General features: G+C 39.2%; 1 protein-coding gene across 3 annotated transcripts in view; it reads left to right on the forward strand.

Annotated features, from left to right (window-relative positions):
* Positions 1-20752, forward strand: part of LPGAT1 (lysophosphatidylglycerol acyltransferase 1) — a 65523-nt gene that overhangs the window by 15610 nt on the left and 29161 nt on the right. For all 3 annotated transcript variants that reach the window (XM_084512792.1, XM_084512791.1, XM_084512793.1), the window contains 3 exons: positions 10901-11019; positions 17196-17291; positions 20299-20572. In XM_084512792.1, the coding sequence (XP_084368918.1) occupies positions 10901-11019; positions 17196-17291; positions 20299-20572 (489 nt within the window). The remainder of the gene's footprint in view (positions 1-10900; positions 11020-17195; positions 17292-20298; positions 20573-20752) is intronic.

Below are 20752 nucleotides of genomic sequence, written 5' to 3' on the forward strand. Positions count from 1 at the left end.
GTGAGTTTGCTTTTATGTGCCAGCATGGGCAGAAAAAAGAAAACCTGATTAAACCTGCTGGTGACATCCATCTACTTACCTATTTATGATGGTAGATTATTCTTTATTTATAGCCACTGGACTCTGCTACTGTCCTTTTTTTATTTTTATTTTTTCCCCTTGAAGCAGAATTGCAGTTTTTCTCCAACTACTTGTTTGAAGGCTGCCTCTGTCTTGTGGCTGCATTTTTTTCCAGTGGAATCTCCAGTCCAGTTTCCCCAATATTTGTGTTTTTCTGGACTGTGCAGTGCAGACTATGTTTCTGTGATAGGGAGAACTGATTCCTCATGGCAAATCCAGTGGCATTGCAGTACACAAGTCTGCGTAAGCAGCCAGACAGTTGGATGGAAACCATCGGATGGGAGTGCTGTGGTCCTACAGGATGGCCTGTTGATTATTTGCTTTAGCCAGCTTGCACTAGACCAGCTAGTTGACTTTCTTCTGTTTCTCTTTTAATCAATATCCTCAGATTTAACAGCTGAGGCTGTGAAGCAGGTTTCAGCCACCCCCCTACTTTTAAGAAGGTAGCTGTCTCTGGAGGAAACAGGACTGATATTTCACAAGTCATTTGCTTTGCACATGCCATTTCCCTGAAGGCATTTTTCACATGGCTGGTTCTGATGCACTGAGTTTTGGTGCTGATTACACACTCTGAGAAGTGTCCCTTCAGTTAAGGCCATGAACCCCTGGCATTGCCTACACCTGCTGGTACAGTAGCTATGCTTTTGGAGCCACCTTAACAGCTGATGGAAATAAAGTACCTTATGAATGACTCTGCCCTGGCCTCACAGGGAATTTCACATCTGGAAAGACAAGCAACAGCATCAAATTAGTAATGCATACCATTGCCAGTGACTCAAAAGGAAACTGTAGTAATAGCATTGTAGTTTGTGATAATGCCCCTGGGTAGATTCAGCCGTGTAGCAGTTGACTCTGCAGAGACAGCTCAGGTTATTGTCATGATGCAGTAGTTCAGTTGTGACAGAGGGTGTGTTCTCAGAGTGCTCTCTTAAAACTAATTTTTATTTTCTTTAAAATCTGCTTTCCCTAAACAAACAGCAAACCAAACAGCTGTCGCTCTGTCCCTGCCTAAACAGCGGTTCTGCAGTGTGTGTGGCACGTGCTTACACAACTTTTATAGCAAGGATTTATTGTTTTTAAAGCAACTCATAGCAACTTGGGTGGCTTGTGCAGGTTATGCTCTGTATGTCGGGCTGATGGGACTTGCCTGGCAGGTCTTCCAGCCTAGCAGAGCACAGCTCCATAAGGCTTCATTCTGGTTCAGCTGGTGCTGCCGTCATCCCGTCTTCTTGATACCTCAGATAGGGCTGTCCCCCTCCACCCCCTTTTTTTTTTTTCCTTTTAATTACCAGCACGGATGCTCACATGATACTGCTCTAATATTTGGGAAGCAAAAGAAAGCCATTGCAACTTGCCTAACAGGGAAAATAGGAATCTTTGGAAAAAGAATAGGGGAAATAATTGAGGCCCTCCCATTTCACAGTGCGGAAGAAAACGTGCGTGCTTTTTTGTTTACTTACTACTACTCTAATCTTCAAGTCTTGTGTTTAAGTAGGTGGTAGATGGCTAAATCTGAATATTAAGTAGTAATCTCAATGTCTTGGTATTTGAGTAAGTAAAAATTGCTTAATTCGGGTGTAACTGCCTGCATGCTTAGTGTTTGACATGCAGACAAAACAGTCTCAGTGAAGTAGCTTGTTTTGCCATATTTTGTAATACAGATAAAGATACAGAGGAAGACCTGAAGTTCTTCATCTTTGGATAAATATCTGAAGATATTGTAACAGTGAACGCAATGCTTTGTTGTGGCTGAAATACATTGCTGCCTCAAGTTAGCGTTGTTGCTTACTGACCCCACTCTTCGCCTTGGTCTGGTGGTGCCAGGTGAATCACATTCTGCATTTTACATTGGTAAGAATTGAACCATCCTTCAAATAAATTTACCTCTTTGCAGTTCTGCAGCAGTAGTGTCAGCAGTAAGACAGAACAACCGTGCCAGTTCTTATGTGAAATGTGCTTTGTGACTAGAGGCTGTTCCTGCTGCAGGATGAACTGGGCCCAGTGCTCCAGGTGTGGCCTCCCCAGTGCCGAGGGGAGGACCCTTCTGGCTCAGGGTCAGCTTGTCGGCCAGGACATCAGGCCTTTTTTTGCAAAGGTGTTCCCCAGGTGCAGGACTTGTCATTTCCCCCTGTTAAACGCTGTGAATTTCCTGCTGGCTTGTTTCTCCAGCCTGCCCAGATCCCCCCGAATGGCAGCACAGCCATCTGGCGTACCAGCCGCTCCTGCCGGTTCTGCGTTGTCTGCAGGCTTGCAGCAAACTTGCAGAGGGTGCTCTCTGTCCTGTCATTCGGGTTGCTAACAGATGTTGAGCAGTGCCTGTGCTGGTACCGACCCACGGAGTGCACCCCGGTCAGTGGACTTTGTGCTGGGGGTGAAGATTCTTTTTCCTGTAACTTTCCATCTTAAAGCTCAAGTCCCAGTGTCAACGAACTGAATTTCAGAGTGCCATGTCCCTTGTCTGTGTTGTAAATGACACTTCCCCCTTCCTTCTTTTTTATTTCACATTATTTTGAGATTGTGTATCCAGGGGGCTTGCCTCTGAATTATTCTGATGAGACTCCAGGAGGAAGCAAGTTCTCCAGCTCACGCAGCAGTTGGAAATTTGTATGAAGATATCCTGAGTTAAGGGATTGACCGTGGTGTTCCCATCATTGTCTGTGCTATGGAGTTGAAATACACAAAGGGCATACTGGTAGAAAAACCTTCTATGTCTTGTTTTTTGTTTAAAATTTCTTTAATATCTGTCTATGGAGCAAAAGAACACATGGACCAACATTTTTCAAACTAACTTTTTTTTCCATACAAGCAGTCTTGTGGGCCCTGCAACTTGTGCCATGTTTCTTTCTTAATATGTAACGTTTTATAGTCTTGCTAAACTGCAAATCCTGTCTTTTATCAGTTTAAGAACTTAACGGAGGTCCACCTATTCAGAGCCTCTCTGATTTTTGTGTTACATAAATATGTTTCTTTACTTCCATCATTGCAGTGTTGCAGCTTGTTGGCCATCCTTCAAATATTTAGCCAGCAAAAAGCAAGTCATCTTTAGCTAGCCTCTGTTTCTCCTTTTGGTTTCCAGTAATCTCAAAGGCAGTCCCATAAATTGTGTGTCTTTGATAATGTTGAAAATCCCCATTTCTGAACATGTATTGTTTCTTTTCCACAATATAACTAGGAATGATCAGCATGTTACTGTCAGCTTTAAATATGAACTGAAGCGATAGCTGTTCATCTGCAGTGTATTCACTGTTTGTCACCAAGGTCTTAGAAGAATCTGAGCCATGTGCTTCTAATAAAATCATTTTTTGTCTGTCCTTTGAAACTCCTTGTGATTCTTTTAATATTCTAGCCTAGTTTTTTGTTTTTGTTTTTCCGTTTGCCTTTATAACCTTTACTTGTTCTGATGTTTCATTTCATGTGTTTAAAATTATGAAAAATTATTCTTCCACAGCAAGAAAAATTTGGGACAGTGGCCCATTGTTTTTCTTCTTCTTGTTCTGGGCTTTAAACAAATAATGATTCTTCTGGCCTCTGTATCATCTGCAATATATTAGGTATTAGGGCTTTAAGATATTATATTATTTCATGAATGCATTGATGTTCCTCTGGGTAGTTAATGTTTAATGCATTTTATCTCTCACTGGGGAGGAACGTGCTGTACAGCTGGCTCTGTCTGCAAGTGGTCTGACTCATGAGCTTCGAGGTACTTCAAAAGGATTTCAGAGCTCCATCCCATTCTTCAGTCTTGGAGTTGCTTTTCTAATAATAGAGGCAGCAAAGCAGGCAGCAGGATTGCTTCTCGGCTGCCATGGTTTGTTACCAGCATAGCCATGAAAAGCTGTGAGCGCTGCCCATCTGCTGCCTCTGCTTGGAAGTGGTAACCGCTGTATTCGACCAGGGTTCCAGTTTCTGTGGTCAGAAGGAGAAGTAGCAGGGCTTCAGTGCCCTGTAATGCAAGCGGAGTTGTGGGAGTGGCATAAGGTAGCTTTTGGAGACCTCCAGCAGGTATGGAGGGTATGTCGAGTGAAAGATGCATCCTCGTAAGATGGATGATATATTGGAACTATGCCTTAAGCATCTGTAACCAGCACAGCTCACCTGTCCTGACAGAATTTGACTTGAAAAGTTTTCTCATCATGTCAACTGATTGCCTTGCGTAGTTACGAAGAGAAGCAGCTCTTGGGATGATGCTGTCTGTACTGAAGTCAGTGAAAGATTTTGCTTCACTGAAGGTGAGCCAAGGTTTCATTTCTATTGATTCTCAGTCACACGTGGGTAGAATGAGCCCTCTCTTCAGCCGCAAACATCATCTCTTGTGCCAGTGAATTACAGAACTCAAGAAAACTGTGCCCATGAGGTCCTGAATGTGCATTCCAGGAAAATGAAGTCAATCCTCAAAAGTAGTCATCACCAGGGGCTATTTCTAAATGGAACTGCTGTGCTTTAGGAAAAGGATGGTTCTTGGGTTTGTGAGATAGGAGACGGGGCATCTCTGTTCTAATTTTCACTTGTTTTTACCACCTCTTATTGCCAGTTAATTGCAATACAAGGGTGGATGGACTTACAGCATAAATACTGTGACCACCAAAGTCCTCTTTTCCACAAAGCACCAGTTTGTAAATTTCGGTCCTAAAAGGTAGAAGCTGAAAAGAACGGAACTGAAAGCAAAAGGAAATGCTCCTAAAATGAAACATGGAGGAGCGTGAAATAGTTTGCTACAGAAAAATTACGATGGTGACTGGGACATCTCGGTATATTAACAGATGCTGTACAACAGGCTCCTTTTGTTTGTGGGTTTCTCTTCCCCAGCTTGTTCTTCTCTTGCTTCTCTCTGATAAGTGTTTTTCTTGAGGGGAAATAAGAAAAAATTCTCAGTGGAGTCCTGAATTGAGTTATCTGTAAAAGACACTTTTTTTTTTGGTATCAAAATCTTGTTTGAAACTATTTTTACAACCTTAAGGTGTGTATATTGTAATGGCATTAATATTTAAAATACTTCTGTTAGTAAAGACACATTCTTTAATAAGATAAACAAGACGATGAGTGAAGCTGAGCTTAATGATACCTGATGTTGTATGCACATTCTTTCCTTCCTTTTCTGGATTGTACTTTTATTAACCTACTGTGTGTCCTGTGTGTACAAAGACAATATATGAAGGTGTTCTTGGCAGTAAAAGTGAATCTTGAAAAGAAAGGGTAGCCTAGGAAGAGCTTTTTTCAAGGGTAGGAAGAGCGTTTTTCCTCTTTCCAATAGAATGTGTCTGATTTTATATAGTTTTTAAATGCCTTCTAGCCCTAAAATATTTATTTTAAAACAAAACTAATTGTATGCTGATTTACTTATCCCATTGTTGGTTTTCTTTTTTCCACCATAGGCAAGTATATCGATTTACAGAGACAAATGCCTTTAGCCTTTTAGTTAAGGGAGTAAAAAAACACCTTTAGCGTGTCTTTATCCACTTTTTTTTATGAGGCCAGGAGTGCAATTTCTTAATGGCAGCTGTCAAGGAATCCCATCTGTAAAGGAGACAGAAATGTATTTGACAACTCCATCTGAAACATGCTTTGACTGGACATTTGTGAACAATAGTAAAGCAAAAAACTTGCCAAATACAAATGCTTGCGCATGAGGAGGGATGTTTAAAATGTAGAAACCTGGTTGTCATGAGTTAAATTACTATTGAGTAGATAATAACAAGGTCCCTTATTTTTGAAAGCAGGGTGATTTTTGAGGAATCAAAGGAGACTGCCCATTAGTAATGCTATTTATTTGTGACTAAAGCTTTGCAAGAACCACAAAAGGTGGTACTGTTCCACTCTAAGCATTGCCAACCCGCAGCTTCTTGGAATTGTTTTTCTTGAAGTCTTGCTTCATGGATGTGTGTGAATACAAGTGATCAGAAGAAAAATAAATCATGGGGTGGGGAGTTCCGGAGTAAGAAGTTCTTAGCTTCTCTGATTTGTAGAGAAAGTTGTGAATACTCTGTGTAAGAAAATGTAAAAGGTAAATAACGTGGATACCCAAATCAGTTACACCTTTATGTATATCATAACTTGCAGATGATTTATCTAACCATTCTATCATAAAATCACAGAATTGTTTGGGCTGGAAGGGACCTTAAAGCCCACCCAGTTCCAACCCCCTGCCATGTGCAGGGACACCTCCCACCAGGCCAGGCTGCCCAAAGCCCCATCCAGCCTGGCCTTGAGCACCTCCAGGGATGGGGCATCCACAGCTTCTCTGGGCAGCCTGTGCCAGGGCCTCACCGCCTTCACAGTAAAGAATCTCTTCCAAATATATAACCTTAAATCTAACCTGTTTTAGTTTAAAGATCTTACCCCTTGTCCTATTGCTACACTCCCTGATAAAGAAGTGTTTATGGTGTTTGGGTTTTTAATAAAGGTAATTAGGACACTTAGAGTTTCCCTGCCCTTGCCATAAGCATTGGCCTTCTCATGTTTTTTATTTATGGAATTAATGTGGGAGCTTTCAGATTTGGATGATGCTGGTAAGAGAATTGCATCTGGTTCCTTCACATTTCCTAATGGCTGTTGAAATTTCTGGAAGGAGGTTTTCCTTTTTCTGCTTTCCAACTCAGTGGAGAAAGAAGTTGAAACCCAGTGTGATTTCTTAAGAATAAGCCCTAGTGCTCACTAGAACTTAAGTCATTAATTTGCCAATAAAATTAATGCTGGTTCTTACTGCACACACGGTAGTGCAACTGTTAACTATAATGAAGAGGCAAGGGTAGAAAATCTTAAATGCTTTTGATGTTTTAAAGTGCAGCATGCAAAGTGAAGTTGTTCATATTAATTGCTATGCAAATCACAGGACTGCTTCACCTGTAGACAACGTGCAGAATACTAGGCTGTCATTCTTGCCAGCTATGTTCTGAAGTACGATGTAAAGCTGCTGAATTGTTAGCTAGCTGAGTAGTGATCTGCACAGCCTAATGACATGCTGCAATTAGAGTGCTTGAATATTTATTCATAGCATCACTTACATTCATGCAGTTATGGTAAGGACATGATTACAAAGCAGCCACGTGTTCTGACAGCTTTCCATAGCTGCATTTAGATGTGCAATAATTGAGTTACAATCTGAAAAAAAAACCTCTTTTATTGCTTTTATTTTCTTCTTTAAGAAGAAGAAGAGTTAGCTCATAAAAAGCTCAGTTTGCAGCTCATTTTATGAAATATTTTCTTAGTTTTAGAGACTTGTGTACGTCTTGGACTCGGAAGGAAAAGTCTTTCTGTCTTGCATTTACTTGCAGCTGCATGCTGTGTCTTCATCCTTTCCTGGAGAAACCTTTTGCTTTCAAAACTAAGTCACAAATGAAGTCTCTCTTACAGCTAAGCCATTTTTGTGTCACTCCTGCTGGTAAAAGATTTCATTACTCATCAGGATTACTAGATTTGTTCAGTACTGAATTTACCGTGGCTTCAAATTACCAGGTTAAACTGATTTCCTGCTCCTCCCTCTCTCTATTTTATTTCACTATGTTACACCACATTTACAGAAATCTAACTGTTACAGGGCTGTAGACACAGAGCTGGTATCGTTATAAAATGTGTCCTGGCAATACAAGGAAGTTGTGGAGGAATGCTTGCTGGGTTTCAGGCACCCTGAGCAACAAATATTTGTCTTTGAACTGTTTTTGTCTTGTTACAGTGGAGCAGAGCCCTGTTGCCGGTTCTGCTGCCATGCATCTGAGGCTGTGATTTGAGTGTTTCCAATTGGAATGGAGGAATGTAATGGCACAGGTATTTCTGAAAGAAAAATGCCCATTTTGAAAACTTGAGAGCAGTTGGAAAGTCTGAGAGGGACATTTATTCCTCCGCTGAGTTTAAAGGGCACTGTGAATTTAAGCTAGATGGCTTTTTTTTTTTTTTTTTCTTCTTTAAAAGATTGTGGTAATGGCAGTGGTTCTTCTGCACACTTGTGGTTTGCTGTTCTGTTTCCCATCCAGAAATGCTATGTGAAGGACTTGTACAAACTGTTTCTTTTCTCCCTGATAATCAGCTCAATCAATTGACCATAAAACGATATTAAGCACAACAGACAGGTTGCCTGAGGAGAAATGGCAGAGGGAAAAGAAGCTAGAGGATGTACAGCTGAATCACTCTGATTTAGTAACTTGCTACCTGTCAACTGAGCGGCAGAGGTTGAGCTATTAGTCTTACCACTTGATTTACTCAATTCATTTTATCTGTCAACTAAAGGATTAAATGAAACTTTTGTTAACCTTGCCACGGGACTCACCTTGGTACTATATCTCTGCTGAAACTCATTAGTGCATCATAAGCTGGTTGAGTGTTTGCCCCATATTATATCTAACAAGAGCAGGTAGAATACTCTAGGTAGCAGCAGAAACTTATTTTTCCCTCTTTTCACTTGACTGGGACCTATCTGAAAATGTCAAGGTCACCTCTTATTCTTTGCCTAGTATGCTACTCTTTTATTTATATATATTTTTATTTTTATTTTTATTTTTATTTTTATTTTTATTTTTATTTATTTTTATTATTTTTATTTTTATTTTTATTTTTTGCAAAACAAGCTTAAGTTCTCCTCTTCAGTTGTTTTCAGTAGTGTGTTACTTCTCATGACTTTGTTACGAACTTTACTTTAATCCTTCAGAAAGCTGGATCTGTGAAATGCATTCCAAGATTAAAAATAGGTTATTTTTCAACTGCTTTTTTTAAACTGTTCTGTGGTAGAAGTGATTAATAATATAAACTGATGTGTTCCAAGGAAGTCTCTATGGTAAAGATTACCCCTTCCCCAATGACAGATCTAGAAGTAAAATGGTTTTATTTGGTAATAATTAGACATCTGTGAGCCACCTTATATTGCAAATTCTCAGTGAATTTAGTGCTTAGTTTTTGGTGCTTTAGTACTTCAGCTTTTGTTGGAAAGCTGCAGTTAAGTATGACTATTTGTGTATTGGCGCCTTAGTAAAGTTGCTGAAGTAATAATTCCAAAATGGGCTTAATACATTTTCTTTAAGACAGTTTTTCTTTCGTCTGACTTTTTTGCATTGTTGGGTACTGTTGTGCCCAGAAATGTGAAATACTTGACCGTGCACCTGCCTCATCAACTGAGATTGCAGCATCCCGGTGCTTTGTGCCTTCCATGGAGTTAGAGAGGACATCGGAGGATATTTGCTTGTAATCAAGGAGGAAGAACAAAGATGATCTTCAAAGTTCACACTGAGAAAAATGAGGAAGGACCTGTGCTTAGTTTGCCAGGGAGAGGAAGGAAGGTTGGACATTATGGGATGAACAGGCTTCCCCTCTCTGTATTTGTAGTCTGATTCCATCTACTTGTGACCAAGTAGAGTATTTTATTTTACTTTTTTAATTTTTTTACTTTTTTTTTTATTTTACTTTGTGCTTAAGTCTCAGGTCATACTGCTTTTGGAGCTGATGGAAAATAAGCAGCAAGTTTCAAATGTGTGATGCTAATTGGATTTCTGCGAGGACAGGGAAGCTATGCACGGGTTATCACTTCTTGCCTTCAGTGCATAGCCTATGGGTTTCTCCTCAGTTAAACTACAGCTGGGAGCACAGCAGAAGTATAACCCTTGAATTGTGCTGCAGGGAGGGCTGGTTGCTGCTGGGAGACCTTTTAACAAAACCTTTCTTAACTGGATCTTTAGGACCGTAGTGGAGCTGACATATTGCCTTTGAGGTCAGAAATGGAGATAATAGCCAGTGAGAACCTCTTGAGGTCCTGAACGAATACAGAAAAATAATCATGTCCTACATGCACAGGCAATGCATCTTACTTTTCCTTTTGAGCTTCATAGAACTGCTCAGCCTTTCCATCCTTCCCCTTTCCTTGAGCTGCAGTAACCATCTCTTGTTGGCGAGGGTCAGACTCTGCTCATCGGTCTCTTTGCCCCAGTAAGAGCAGTAGGTGCATGCTGGCCTTTGATTTATGGCAGGCGTTTTTGTTTTCCATCCTGTGTTCTTCTGCAGGAGGCCTTCTACTTTCTATCTATTTATTTTCTCTGTGATGATGCAACTAGCGATTTTAACTCCTCCTCCTCACCTCAGCATAGTTTTTGTGAGTATAGATATTGGATGATCAACAGCTGTGGCTTCCTCCTGGTGTCATTCTTGCCACTGGAGTATCTGGTCTCTGGTCTACAAAATAGTGACTAATAGTTTCTGTCATCTGAGCAGCTCGTTTTCTGAACCCACTTTCTTGCTTACAGCTAACTTCATTTGAATTACTAAGTTTGTTTAATGTAGTGTTTTAAACAGAATGTTCCAACTCAAGTTTTTTCTTTTTTTTCTTTTACCCAAGTAGCTTAATAATTGTATGTGTAGAAATGAAGCAAACTTGCCAAGTTTTAAAAAAAACAAAACAGTAAAAGCAGCTTTTTTTTTTTTTTTTACGACATAATTTGAAAAATAAATCTAACGAGGCAAGATGGTTGAATTTGAAAGCTGGGTCAAAACCTTATGTAATTTTGAGACCCTAAATATAGAATGGTGTAATGACACAAAAAGATCAATCTCTGCATATGTCCTGATAGAGTATTTTTGTTTTGTTCTTATTCTATGCATGCGATTTAAAACTAAGCTGGATACCCTCTGCTTGGAGAAACGGTCTTGCTAATATAGCGTATCTTATGCTATGTGCCAATTTAAATTGACATGTAGCATGTAGGTTTCTTTGTTATAAGTGTGTGGGTGTGGATTTTTTTTTTATATAGTGAAATTAGCAATGTGGTCATCACAAAGTTTACCTTTTATTTTTCTTTTTCAATAGTAGTGGAATGGGGTGATGATGTTAAAGCAGTATCGGAAGATGAAGCCATGGTGCTGGTGAACCATCAAGCAACGGGGGATGTCTGCACTCTGATGATGTGCCTTCAGGATAAAGGCACGGTAGGCTACAATTGGGGAATGGGCAGCTTCTGTTTGCAATTTGTAACCTTGGGTGTGCGTGTGTCTGTGTGCGGTGCTGATGACTTACTTTCTTTTGTCTGTTAATCCATCAAATAATCCCAAGGCTCTGAATACAGGAAGCTTTTTGTTTAGATTTCATTTAATGTGACATTACCTTGGAGCAGGTTTTTAGACCATAAACGTTGCCTTTAGGGAATGTCAGATACAAGCTGACTCAGTGTGCAGGTCCAGGTTAACATGGAGGGAAGCAGATCTCCTTGCAGGTAATCGTGTCCTCCACTCTTTCCTCTCACCATATGTCCTTCTGCAATTCATACCACCTTTGGTCAAACCAACACAGGTGTAGCTTCTTGGTTATGACTTTATTCCAGTGTAGAATTTTCCTCATGAAGTCAGGAGCAAGATCTGTATGGGGTGTTGGTTGGAGTTCAGAAACTGGAAGTGACTCCCCTAGGGCAGCACATCCAGGCTAGCTAAGGTCAGAATTGCTTAAGCTCTTATTTCACAGACTCTCAAGCATTTCTCGGTGAGAAGTGCAATTAATGTCAGTCACTTCGTGCATTGGTGTTCAGAAAATTCATGTCTAAGAGTGTAGTGCCAGAAACTAGAGTAATGGATCTAAATGGAAAATTAAATCAATGAGGAAATTAGGGGAAAAGGGTAAGTATGATTAGGCTACAAAGGGTGAGGGACACACCTGGCAAGCTGAAAAGCTCCACCAGCTGTGTGTTGTTGGTTTTCGTGCTCTCATACTGTGGGGAAACAAGGGAAAAAAAACAGCTGCTCTTTGTTGCATTTGCACAGCTTGTAACTGACACTGTTTTTCTTAGTGTACATTAATATAGATTATGTATCCACTGTATCTCTACCAGTCACTTAACATTTTTTGTAGATTTTTTCCCAGATGTTACTTATGCCAGCAGAGCCAATTTGTAAAACAAAGGAAAAACAAACCCCCTCAAAGATTTGAATTGGAAAGTATCACAGTGCCACTCAAGGCTGGAGAAAGGGACTTACTTCTTCCTTTCTACTATAACCTAGAGAAGAAAATGTTCTAGAAGCACTTTTAGTTTCTTTTAATACCTTTGGGAATTCTCAAGTTAGGCTTGTATGGTATTCTGTACTATACCCAAATGAAAGGAAACATTTGTTCTGTCTTTTGTGATCAAGGTGTGACTGTGAAGATACAGTCCTGTGGATGTGTATGTCATATAACCCTGACTATTGAAGTCTCATGTGCTTTAAATATCACAGAGGTTTGTTGACACATGTATGTTTCCTAGTGTGCTCATCCATATGTATAATTTAAGCCATGTTTATCCTATTTGTCTCCTTAGCTAAAAAGCTTCAGTCAGGACAAAGCAAGTTTCAGTGAGTGCAGAAGATCCTAAAAATGGAGGAAGGTTTTGAGGTGGCAAATAACCTTCACTACGGAGAATGTTATGTTTGTGGGCTTTTCGAAAAGAAAAGCAGCCTTAAAAAATCAGCATTTTTCCCTTAGAGTTGCTGTTGTTGCTCTTGGAATATACATGTCCAGAGCCTAGAGCGGCTTTAATATTTTTTTTAGCTAATAAAGAAAATAAGTACAAACTTCAACACATTCTTAAAATATTGCATGAGTGGTACAGCTGGCTAAAAATAATGAGAAAGATCAGGATAGTTTATCCTTGATAGAACTTGCTGAGTCGGGCACTTTTAAATAGCATGCTTCATATTTCTGACCAGGAGAGAATGTGAAACCATTGGGGGAGTGAGGGGGAACCTATCCAAAAGAAATCATTATATAATAAACTGCTATTTAAATGAGGCAAGTTTTTTTTTTTTTTTTTTTTTTTTTTTTTTTTTTTAAATACTGTTTAAACTTAACTCTGGAGTTACAAAAGATTAGAGTATTTTGTAACTTTGATATTTGTCTGTAAGTAACCAGATAGTAATTTCCAAGAATTGCTTTTATTACAACGGTTAAGTTGTGTTAGTTTCTAAACAGTTCTTACCACTTGGGAGACCTTTTTCAGCTCAAAGTATTTTGCAAAAGTGAAATGCTCATTTCCATCTCACGCAGAAGAGTGTACAGAGAAGTAAAATAACGTACCAAAGGTGGCCTCTCAGTGATTAGGCAGTGTCAGAACTAGGAAGAACTTCCTCCTGTGGCGCACCAAAGTGTTTTTTTTTTTACTGTCCTTTGCAAGGTAGTATGGACTGAATCCAGATTTAAGCAGCAAGCATATATCCATTTGCTGCTGCCTTTTTAATTGTTAATTTAAGAAGTCAGAAATGTTCAATTTAAGACTAAACTCTGTTTTTCTGTGTAGCAAAGTAGAATTCAAAAATTTTCTTGCAGCTTGACGATAGATTTCCTAAGGGCTAGGTCAGGAACTGTGACATACTTTTTTCTAGTGTTCTATAAATTCTTATATACAGATGATAGTGTTTCTTATCTGTTTTAAGCAAACTTAATCTTATTAAACACTAAGTTAAAATGCATTTGTTAATACATTTATTCCATTTCAGATTAACTTAGGTGGATAAAGAAAACTTTATCTTTTATTAGTGAAGTGGAACTTAGCTAAAAGTTATGCTTTAACAGAAGGGCTGGTCTGGTGTTGTTTGACTAATACCATAAGACAAGTCACAGAGAGCAAGGTTTCTGCTGAATCAGATGTGACCTTATTTCACTTTTTATATAGCTCAAAACGTTTGTTCCAGTTTGTGAGTGTTAAGGCAAACTCTTAGTAAGTTGGTTGAGGTCTCATAGCCTTTAATGCCTGTGTTAAAGAAGTAGATTAAAATATTGTTATTACTGCATTCTGGCTGGGTTAGGATTGATAAATTTGATTATTATTATTTTATTTTTTTTTAATTAAGAACAGAAACAGTACAATGGAGAGAAAAAAAAAATGCATCTTGCAGCTTTTTTAGTACAAATGTCAAGACATGCATACCTGGCTTTCATTGTTGTTATGGACAGGTGCTTTAAAAATGAAAGTCAGTCTGTTCAGGTTGCTTTGTTATGAAATCTAAGCAGGGTGAAATGAAAACGGGCCTGTGAATAGGAGGCACCTACATTTCCTATTAACTCATTAAAAACTATTTTCTGCATCCTGAACTTTGCTTAAGTGGAACTGGTGTAGAAAAAAGGACCTGAAACAGCATCCAAAAATTCTCTGTCCATGAACACCTATGAGCCTACATTCAAAAATGTTGAGTATCTTTGCTTAACCTACTTGAAATACATGTGATTAGAGACCCACATGAGATGTGCTGTTTTGTTCCTGAGGACATTAATAAAAGTGCCAGCACCATTATCCTGCAGTTTGCTCTGCTCTGCCCTTGGTAGCAGAACAGAAGGAATACCCATTAATCTAGTTTGCTTTCTGATTGCAAACAGGATGATTGTGTTTTACCCTCTGAACTCCCCTTTTTTGATTTTATGTGCTTGTGTGTATTCATCAATTAATATACATAAAATATTTGTATTTCCTTTCTGTACTTTATAGTACACCACTGCACAGGCTTACAGGCAAATTTGTAATCACTGAGCTCTGAAGTTTGCCTTTCTGTAGCCCACTTGGCAGCAGTATGTATGTTTTGTCCTAGTTAAAACTTATGTTATGCTGGTCTTTGATGCAGTAGCATCACTCCTTCCCAACAAGACTGAGGAAGTCCAGGCAAGGTTGTTAGAAACTCTTGTGTCACCTAAAACATGGTGAGATGGGACTTCAGACCCTGCAGATCAATGATCAGCCTCCAAGATAAAACTACAGTCATCTGAATTTGTGATCTAAATGCCCAGCTGGCACACAGCCACAAAAAGTGCTCTGGGAGGAGGGAAGCCCCAGTATTGCTGGGCAGTTCTTCCTCTTGGATTGCCACACATAGGGACCAAGGCTGACTCCTGAAAAGACCCAAACTGTTTCTTTTCAGGGAAGCAGATTATTATGCTTGTTCATCTCCTCTGGCCAAGCAGATTATGTTGGCTTAGCTTCTACTTCGTAGAATAGAACAATATTTGTAAAACAGCCAAAGTAATAGATGAACGCTGAGGGTCATATGGGTGCTGGTGCAGACTAAAGCATCATCAGTGGAATTTGAAAACTATTTTTAGCTTGATGATGACAAAGGATGCAGTTCTCTACAACATGTCTTCCCTAGGCTGGTGCGTGGACATGAAGAGGTGGTATTATGGTGCTTTGAGGAGCAGTAATACCTCTCAGTAATGCTATGTTTTGTATTCTTGCCCTTGGGGCCCACCTTTTATTTCTTTTCTACTTCCCTAAGGCTTTCTCTTTTACTGAAATGGAGAGAATGTGAAGCTCTGAAAAAAAAAAAAAAAAAACACAATAAAAATGTTTCACCTATATTAGTCTCAAGTGGGCAGTTATATCCAGGAACTAATTTTGGTTTTTTATCCCTCACGAATACATACTGTGTCTTTGTTCCCTTACATATTTAACATCTAGTAAGAAATGTCACTAGCAGACAGGAGAGGATACTGGCATGTCATAGAGAAGGAATGGATGCTTGCTTCTGGAGCAAAGTATTTCATGTCTTTCAGAGCTGCCCTTTTCTCTCAGACATGGTTTCCCCTTTCCACTTCCAGTGATGCTAGAAAGTCCAGATTCCAGTGCTCTAGCATTATCCAAAATCTTCAAATAGAAAGTTTGCTGATACGAAAAACCCACAAAAGTTACGGTGTTCTTAACGCATTCTGTGACGTTTAGATTTAGCTGAGATATCAGCTATATGTATAAGGCAATAAAGCATCTTTAATGTCCTTTGGCAGTTATGTTCTCCTAAGTGTGTAAAAATTTCACTTTGCTAAGCATCTGGCCGCAGTTGTTTAAGGATAAGTAAAAGAAGCAGGGTAGGTAACAGTTAGCTTTCTCCAAATACATAACCCAGGATTCATTTATAGCTTCTGTGGTCAAAAGGGAGAATAGGTAATCAGAACACTCCAAGAGAGGATTAGATTTATTTGGAAGGAAGACTTAATGATGCATGCAATTCTAGATAGCTACTGCAAATTATCAAGCTTTTTTTTTTTTTTTTTTTTTTTTTTTTTTTTTTTTTTTTTCACGAAACAAAATTCCCGCAAAACATGATCTTCAGACTGTCAGAGAATTGCAGTGGTTCTCCATACTCTTTGGATCGTGATAAATGGAAGAGTATTCTGTTACATGACTGGGTTTCACTGAACTTGGAGCAGTCTGTGCAGCCTTCTAACACAGGGAAGAGTAGAAGGCAGCCAGCCTAACGTATCATTGACAGCATGGATGAGACATCGGATCTTCTAGTGTTGGAAAGCCAACTCCTGCTCCTCTTAAAGTATACAAACAGGAGCTATAGAGGGGAAGGACCTTGGGGGCAGAAGCTTTTGCCTTCTGTTATCTACTTCTGGGATAATTCACCGACTTTAAATCTCAGAGGACGGAGCACATGCAGTATCTGCTTTTGGTGTCCTACAAAAACGATGGTCAAGGGGAATCTAATCGCTCCACTGTGCTTATGCTTTCTCACCACGCTGCTTCGCCAGGCGGGACAAGGAGCATGACTTAATGAAATTCTCAGGGACACATGTGGCTGCTCTGCCACGAGAGAAATCCATAATGGTATGCAGGCTGTGCATAGGTCTCAGTGAACGCCACTGCCCAGAGATTGTAGTGAGCATGTGGGGAGCATGTGCATGTCAGAAACGGGAGAACAAAATGATCTCACCCCGAAATAAGTACAAAAACGTAAGGAAAGATTTTTGTGGTAGATATAAAACACTTGGAGATTTCAAACACAAACCTGTGATGTTTTGTGACCTTTAACAAACACTAGAAATAGTTTTAGTTTGCAGATGACTTAAAGTTGTGATGGTGTGTCAATAAGAAGCATTATACCTCCAGTGCAAAAAGACTGAGTAGAAATGACTGTAGCATAAAGCTAATAGAGTACAACTGTATGTTATGTTACAAAAAGGTTCTTGAGGGAGAAGCATAGCATTTATGTAGCTTTATACTTTGATGCAAAAGGACTTTCTTCCATATATTTGCTAGCTTTATTGCTGTTATGAGGGTGACTGGTATATACATAAGTCTCTACACATTATATTTACTAAGCATTTTCTTTTCTTTTTCTTTTTTTTCTTTTTTTTTTTTTTTAATTTTCAGGTTGTCCGTCAGATGATGTGGCTGATGGATCATATTTTTAAGTATACAAACTTTGGCATTGTGTCTCTAATCCATGGAGACTTCTTTATAAGACAGGTAAATAGAAACATGTAACGGTGCTTTGATTTATCCTTATATACGGGGTGTTTTGGTGTGACAGGACTTACTTGCGCAAGTCCTTCAGGGTTGCTTTGCAGGATGAAATAACTATGTTGAAATATGTGTGTATTCTGATAGAGTGAATCCAGTATATTCTGAAATTTGTTATTTTAAAGCTTATTTTATTATTTGTGTGGACATGAAAGTCTACAGGACTCGATTATGATGAAAGTCTTTTGTGAGAGTTGGACAAGCAAAGTACGTGGGTAGTCCTCTTTGTCTCTCCACTTCTGACTGCCCGTTGTTGTCCCCTCTCTTCTTCCCTTAGTGACCTTGAAGCTGTGCAGTCAGCCTGGTTAATTCACTGTTCTGACTGTCAGCATTTCAGATAGAGAAAGGCAGGACCATTCCTTTAGACAGTGACACGGTACCAGTTTCAGGTAGTGGTGGACCTGCACTAATTGCAATGAATGGGTTCTTGAGGATCAGTTAGTATTTGAGCATCAGGAAAGAATGTGTTTGGACCAGCATCCTAAATGTTAATAAATGAAAAAATGATTTGTTATTTTTCTTATTTTTTTTTCCCCCGGGCTTTTGTTTTGTTTTTGTTCTTTTTGGGGGGAATTTGTTAGCTGTTGATTAAACCATACTGTAAAAGTAGAAATGTAAAAGTACAGTGGTAAGTATGGATCTGGTGCTATGAACTGTAGTATCTAGCATACATGTTTCTTTCCTCTTTATTTTTGTCTAGACTTGAGCTCTGTGGGCAACCAGAGAAAATCCACATATTTAACATTTACAGAGGAGAAAAAGCTAATTTACTTAAAAAGAAATACTCACAGCAGTAAACATCTACAGTGAGATTTTAACTAAAACCAGAGTCCTGTTTATAAAACATCAAGCAAAATTAGATAATAAAGCTAAGATCTTGAGATACATGACAGTGTACTGTGAGCGTATTGAAAAGAACAGGTGTGATACTTCATAATGTATTTCAGTGGTTAAAATTCACAAAATACACATTTTGAGGTACACGAGGCTGTCAGCTTGTTAATTATAATTTCTGAATGTGTTGTTGCAATTCCAGTTACAAAGCTGAACTATTACTGAGCTGCAAAAAATAGTTTTCCACATTCCTCTTCAAGTGACTGAGGTCTGCAACATCAAAAATAAAATATCGTCCTAAGTCTACATGCAAACATATTGAAAATAAAATGTTTCTGAGTCATTTGGTAGCTTCTTATCAATGGGTGTAGCAGACATGCTTAGGGTGAGAGAGTAATGATCTTTTACCTAACTACAGAAAGGCCCTACTAACATTTGGATGAGCAAATACGTTATTTTTACAGAAAAAATAAACAATTTGATGATGGTGCAATATAACCGATTTGGTTAAAAAGGTACATTAGCCTCACTTTCATGAGCAGCAACAACGGCAGTTTTAGGAATGCTTTTGGTGCCTACTACAAGGAGAATGGTGCTTTCTCTTCTCCCATCGAGAAGTTGACAGGTAACCGAGGGTGTCAGTAACTTGCCTTATTGATGATGCAAATAGCATGGCACCCTAAAGAATTTGTCAGTGCTCTGCTGCTACCTGTTTTCTTTCCTCTAAAAGAAAGAAAGCTGACCCAGTGTTTGCTAAATTGCAGTTACCCACCTGTCCTATTTGCCAGGTGTGTTTAGGTTTTGGAAAGTCCTGATATTTAACTTGCATACAGTTTATTGTTCACTGCTCTCTTCTTAAGTACTGTGCTATCCTGGAGTCCTGTGGTCTGGTGTCAAAAGACTGTTTTAACTGAGGAACTTTTATATTGCTCTTTAATTGCGTTAACATGAGCAGGCAGAGCATTTTCCTTCTTTTTCATGAGGTAAGTTTGAAATAATTGCAGTGGTGAGATTTTAAAATTTAGGATCCAGACTTTCACACAACTTGTCTTTAATAAAATACTGTTTCTTCTTGTTTTCCCTTAACACCACTACTTCCCTCTTCCTGCCAGGGGAAAAAAAAAAAAAAAAAGTACAGTGGAAGGTTTGTGACAATATCTTGAACTTAGAGAACCCTTAAAATGCTAATTCATGTAAATTCATGCCTGTGAAAATTTGGGTGGCTTGCTCTTGCTTTGTGTGGAGGTGGGAAGAGACAAGATTGTTGTTGAAGATGATGTAGATGTTTCTGCAGTAATTAAAGACAAATTTTACTGTCTTAAGTGGAAAAAGTTGTCCTAATATGTTAAAGAGGAGAAATTAATGAGTCTTTTTCCCTACCCTTGGTCCTTCGGGTTTAATTATCACCTGGCTATAGCCCGTATACAGCTAATTATCAAACTGGAAGCTGGTGTCATACATCTAGTTGGCTAGGCTGTCTCTCACTTTTATTGCTGTGGGCTTTTTTTTTTTTGTGAAGTTTACGCGAAGCAAAAAATGCTTCCCACTCAACAGTTTCTCCTAGAGGAAGAAAACCTGTAAACATCGTAAACATTCATTTTTCACATGAGGCTTTTTTCCTTTCATATGTGGTATGGAAGAGATCCAGTCCCCAAGTGTGCCCATCAGGGTGCTGATTTCAGCTGAAGGGAAGAACCAAGCGGCCTGGTTTGGGGAGAAATCCTCTGTTTGCTGTGGTGGGGAACCCACCTGGCCTGGCCGTAAGGTCTGGCTGTGGCTTCTGGTGCCCGTGCAGCTCTTGTCCTGGCTGGGGCTGAGGGGAAGAGGTGTGTGGAAGATGATGCAAGGAAAGTTAGTGCTCGGCTAGGAGAAATTACTGGTGGAGTGCCCATTCACCGTCCAGATGTGTCTCCTGCAGACAAGTCACCAAATAGAGAGTTTCATCCTTGCTAGCAAAGATTTTTTTTCAGATGGTTTGTGAAGCAGCAGTAGGTGCTCTGAGGAGAATATTGTTTGAGTCTCTGAAAGGGGAGAGAAATCTTTGAAATGTAATAATTATTGGTCTGATGTTGTCTCTTTTAAGCATTCATTTTACTCAGGCAGTGTTTTATTCTTATAGGGAAAAGCACACCGTGACCAGCAGCTTGTGTTACTCCAGGAGCATCTAGAAAAATATTACAGGAGCCGTAATCGGAAATGGATTGTTTTATTTCCAGAGGGTGGCTTTCTGAGGAAAAGGAGGGAAACAAGCCAGGCATTTGCCAAGAAAAACAATTTGCCATTTCTTAAACATGTCACCCTGCCAAGACTTGGGGCAACGCAAGTAATCCTGAAAACGCTTGTTGCTCCACAAGAAAACGGAACTCCTGCAGGGAGAGACGCTGTGATAAAAGGTAAAGATCACTGAACTCTTGTAGATAAAAAGCAAATTGAGTGTCCAAGATGTTTGCATTGTTAAGCAAAACCTTTTATGTATATTGAATTGGTCTGTCTACATGTCAAATACACCCATAATGCACACTCATATAAATGTTTTCACGTTTGCTTTTATTTCCTCTATTTTTGTGTTGGGA

Source organism: Aythya ferina (assembly GCF_964211825.1).
Source record: "Aythya ferina genome assembly, chromosome: 3".
NCBI lineage: Eukaryota > Metazoa > Chordata > Aves > Anseriformes > Anatidae > Aythya > Aythya ferina.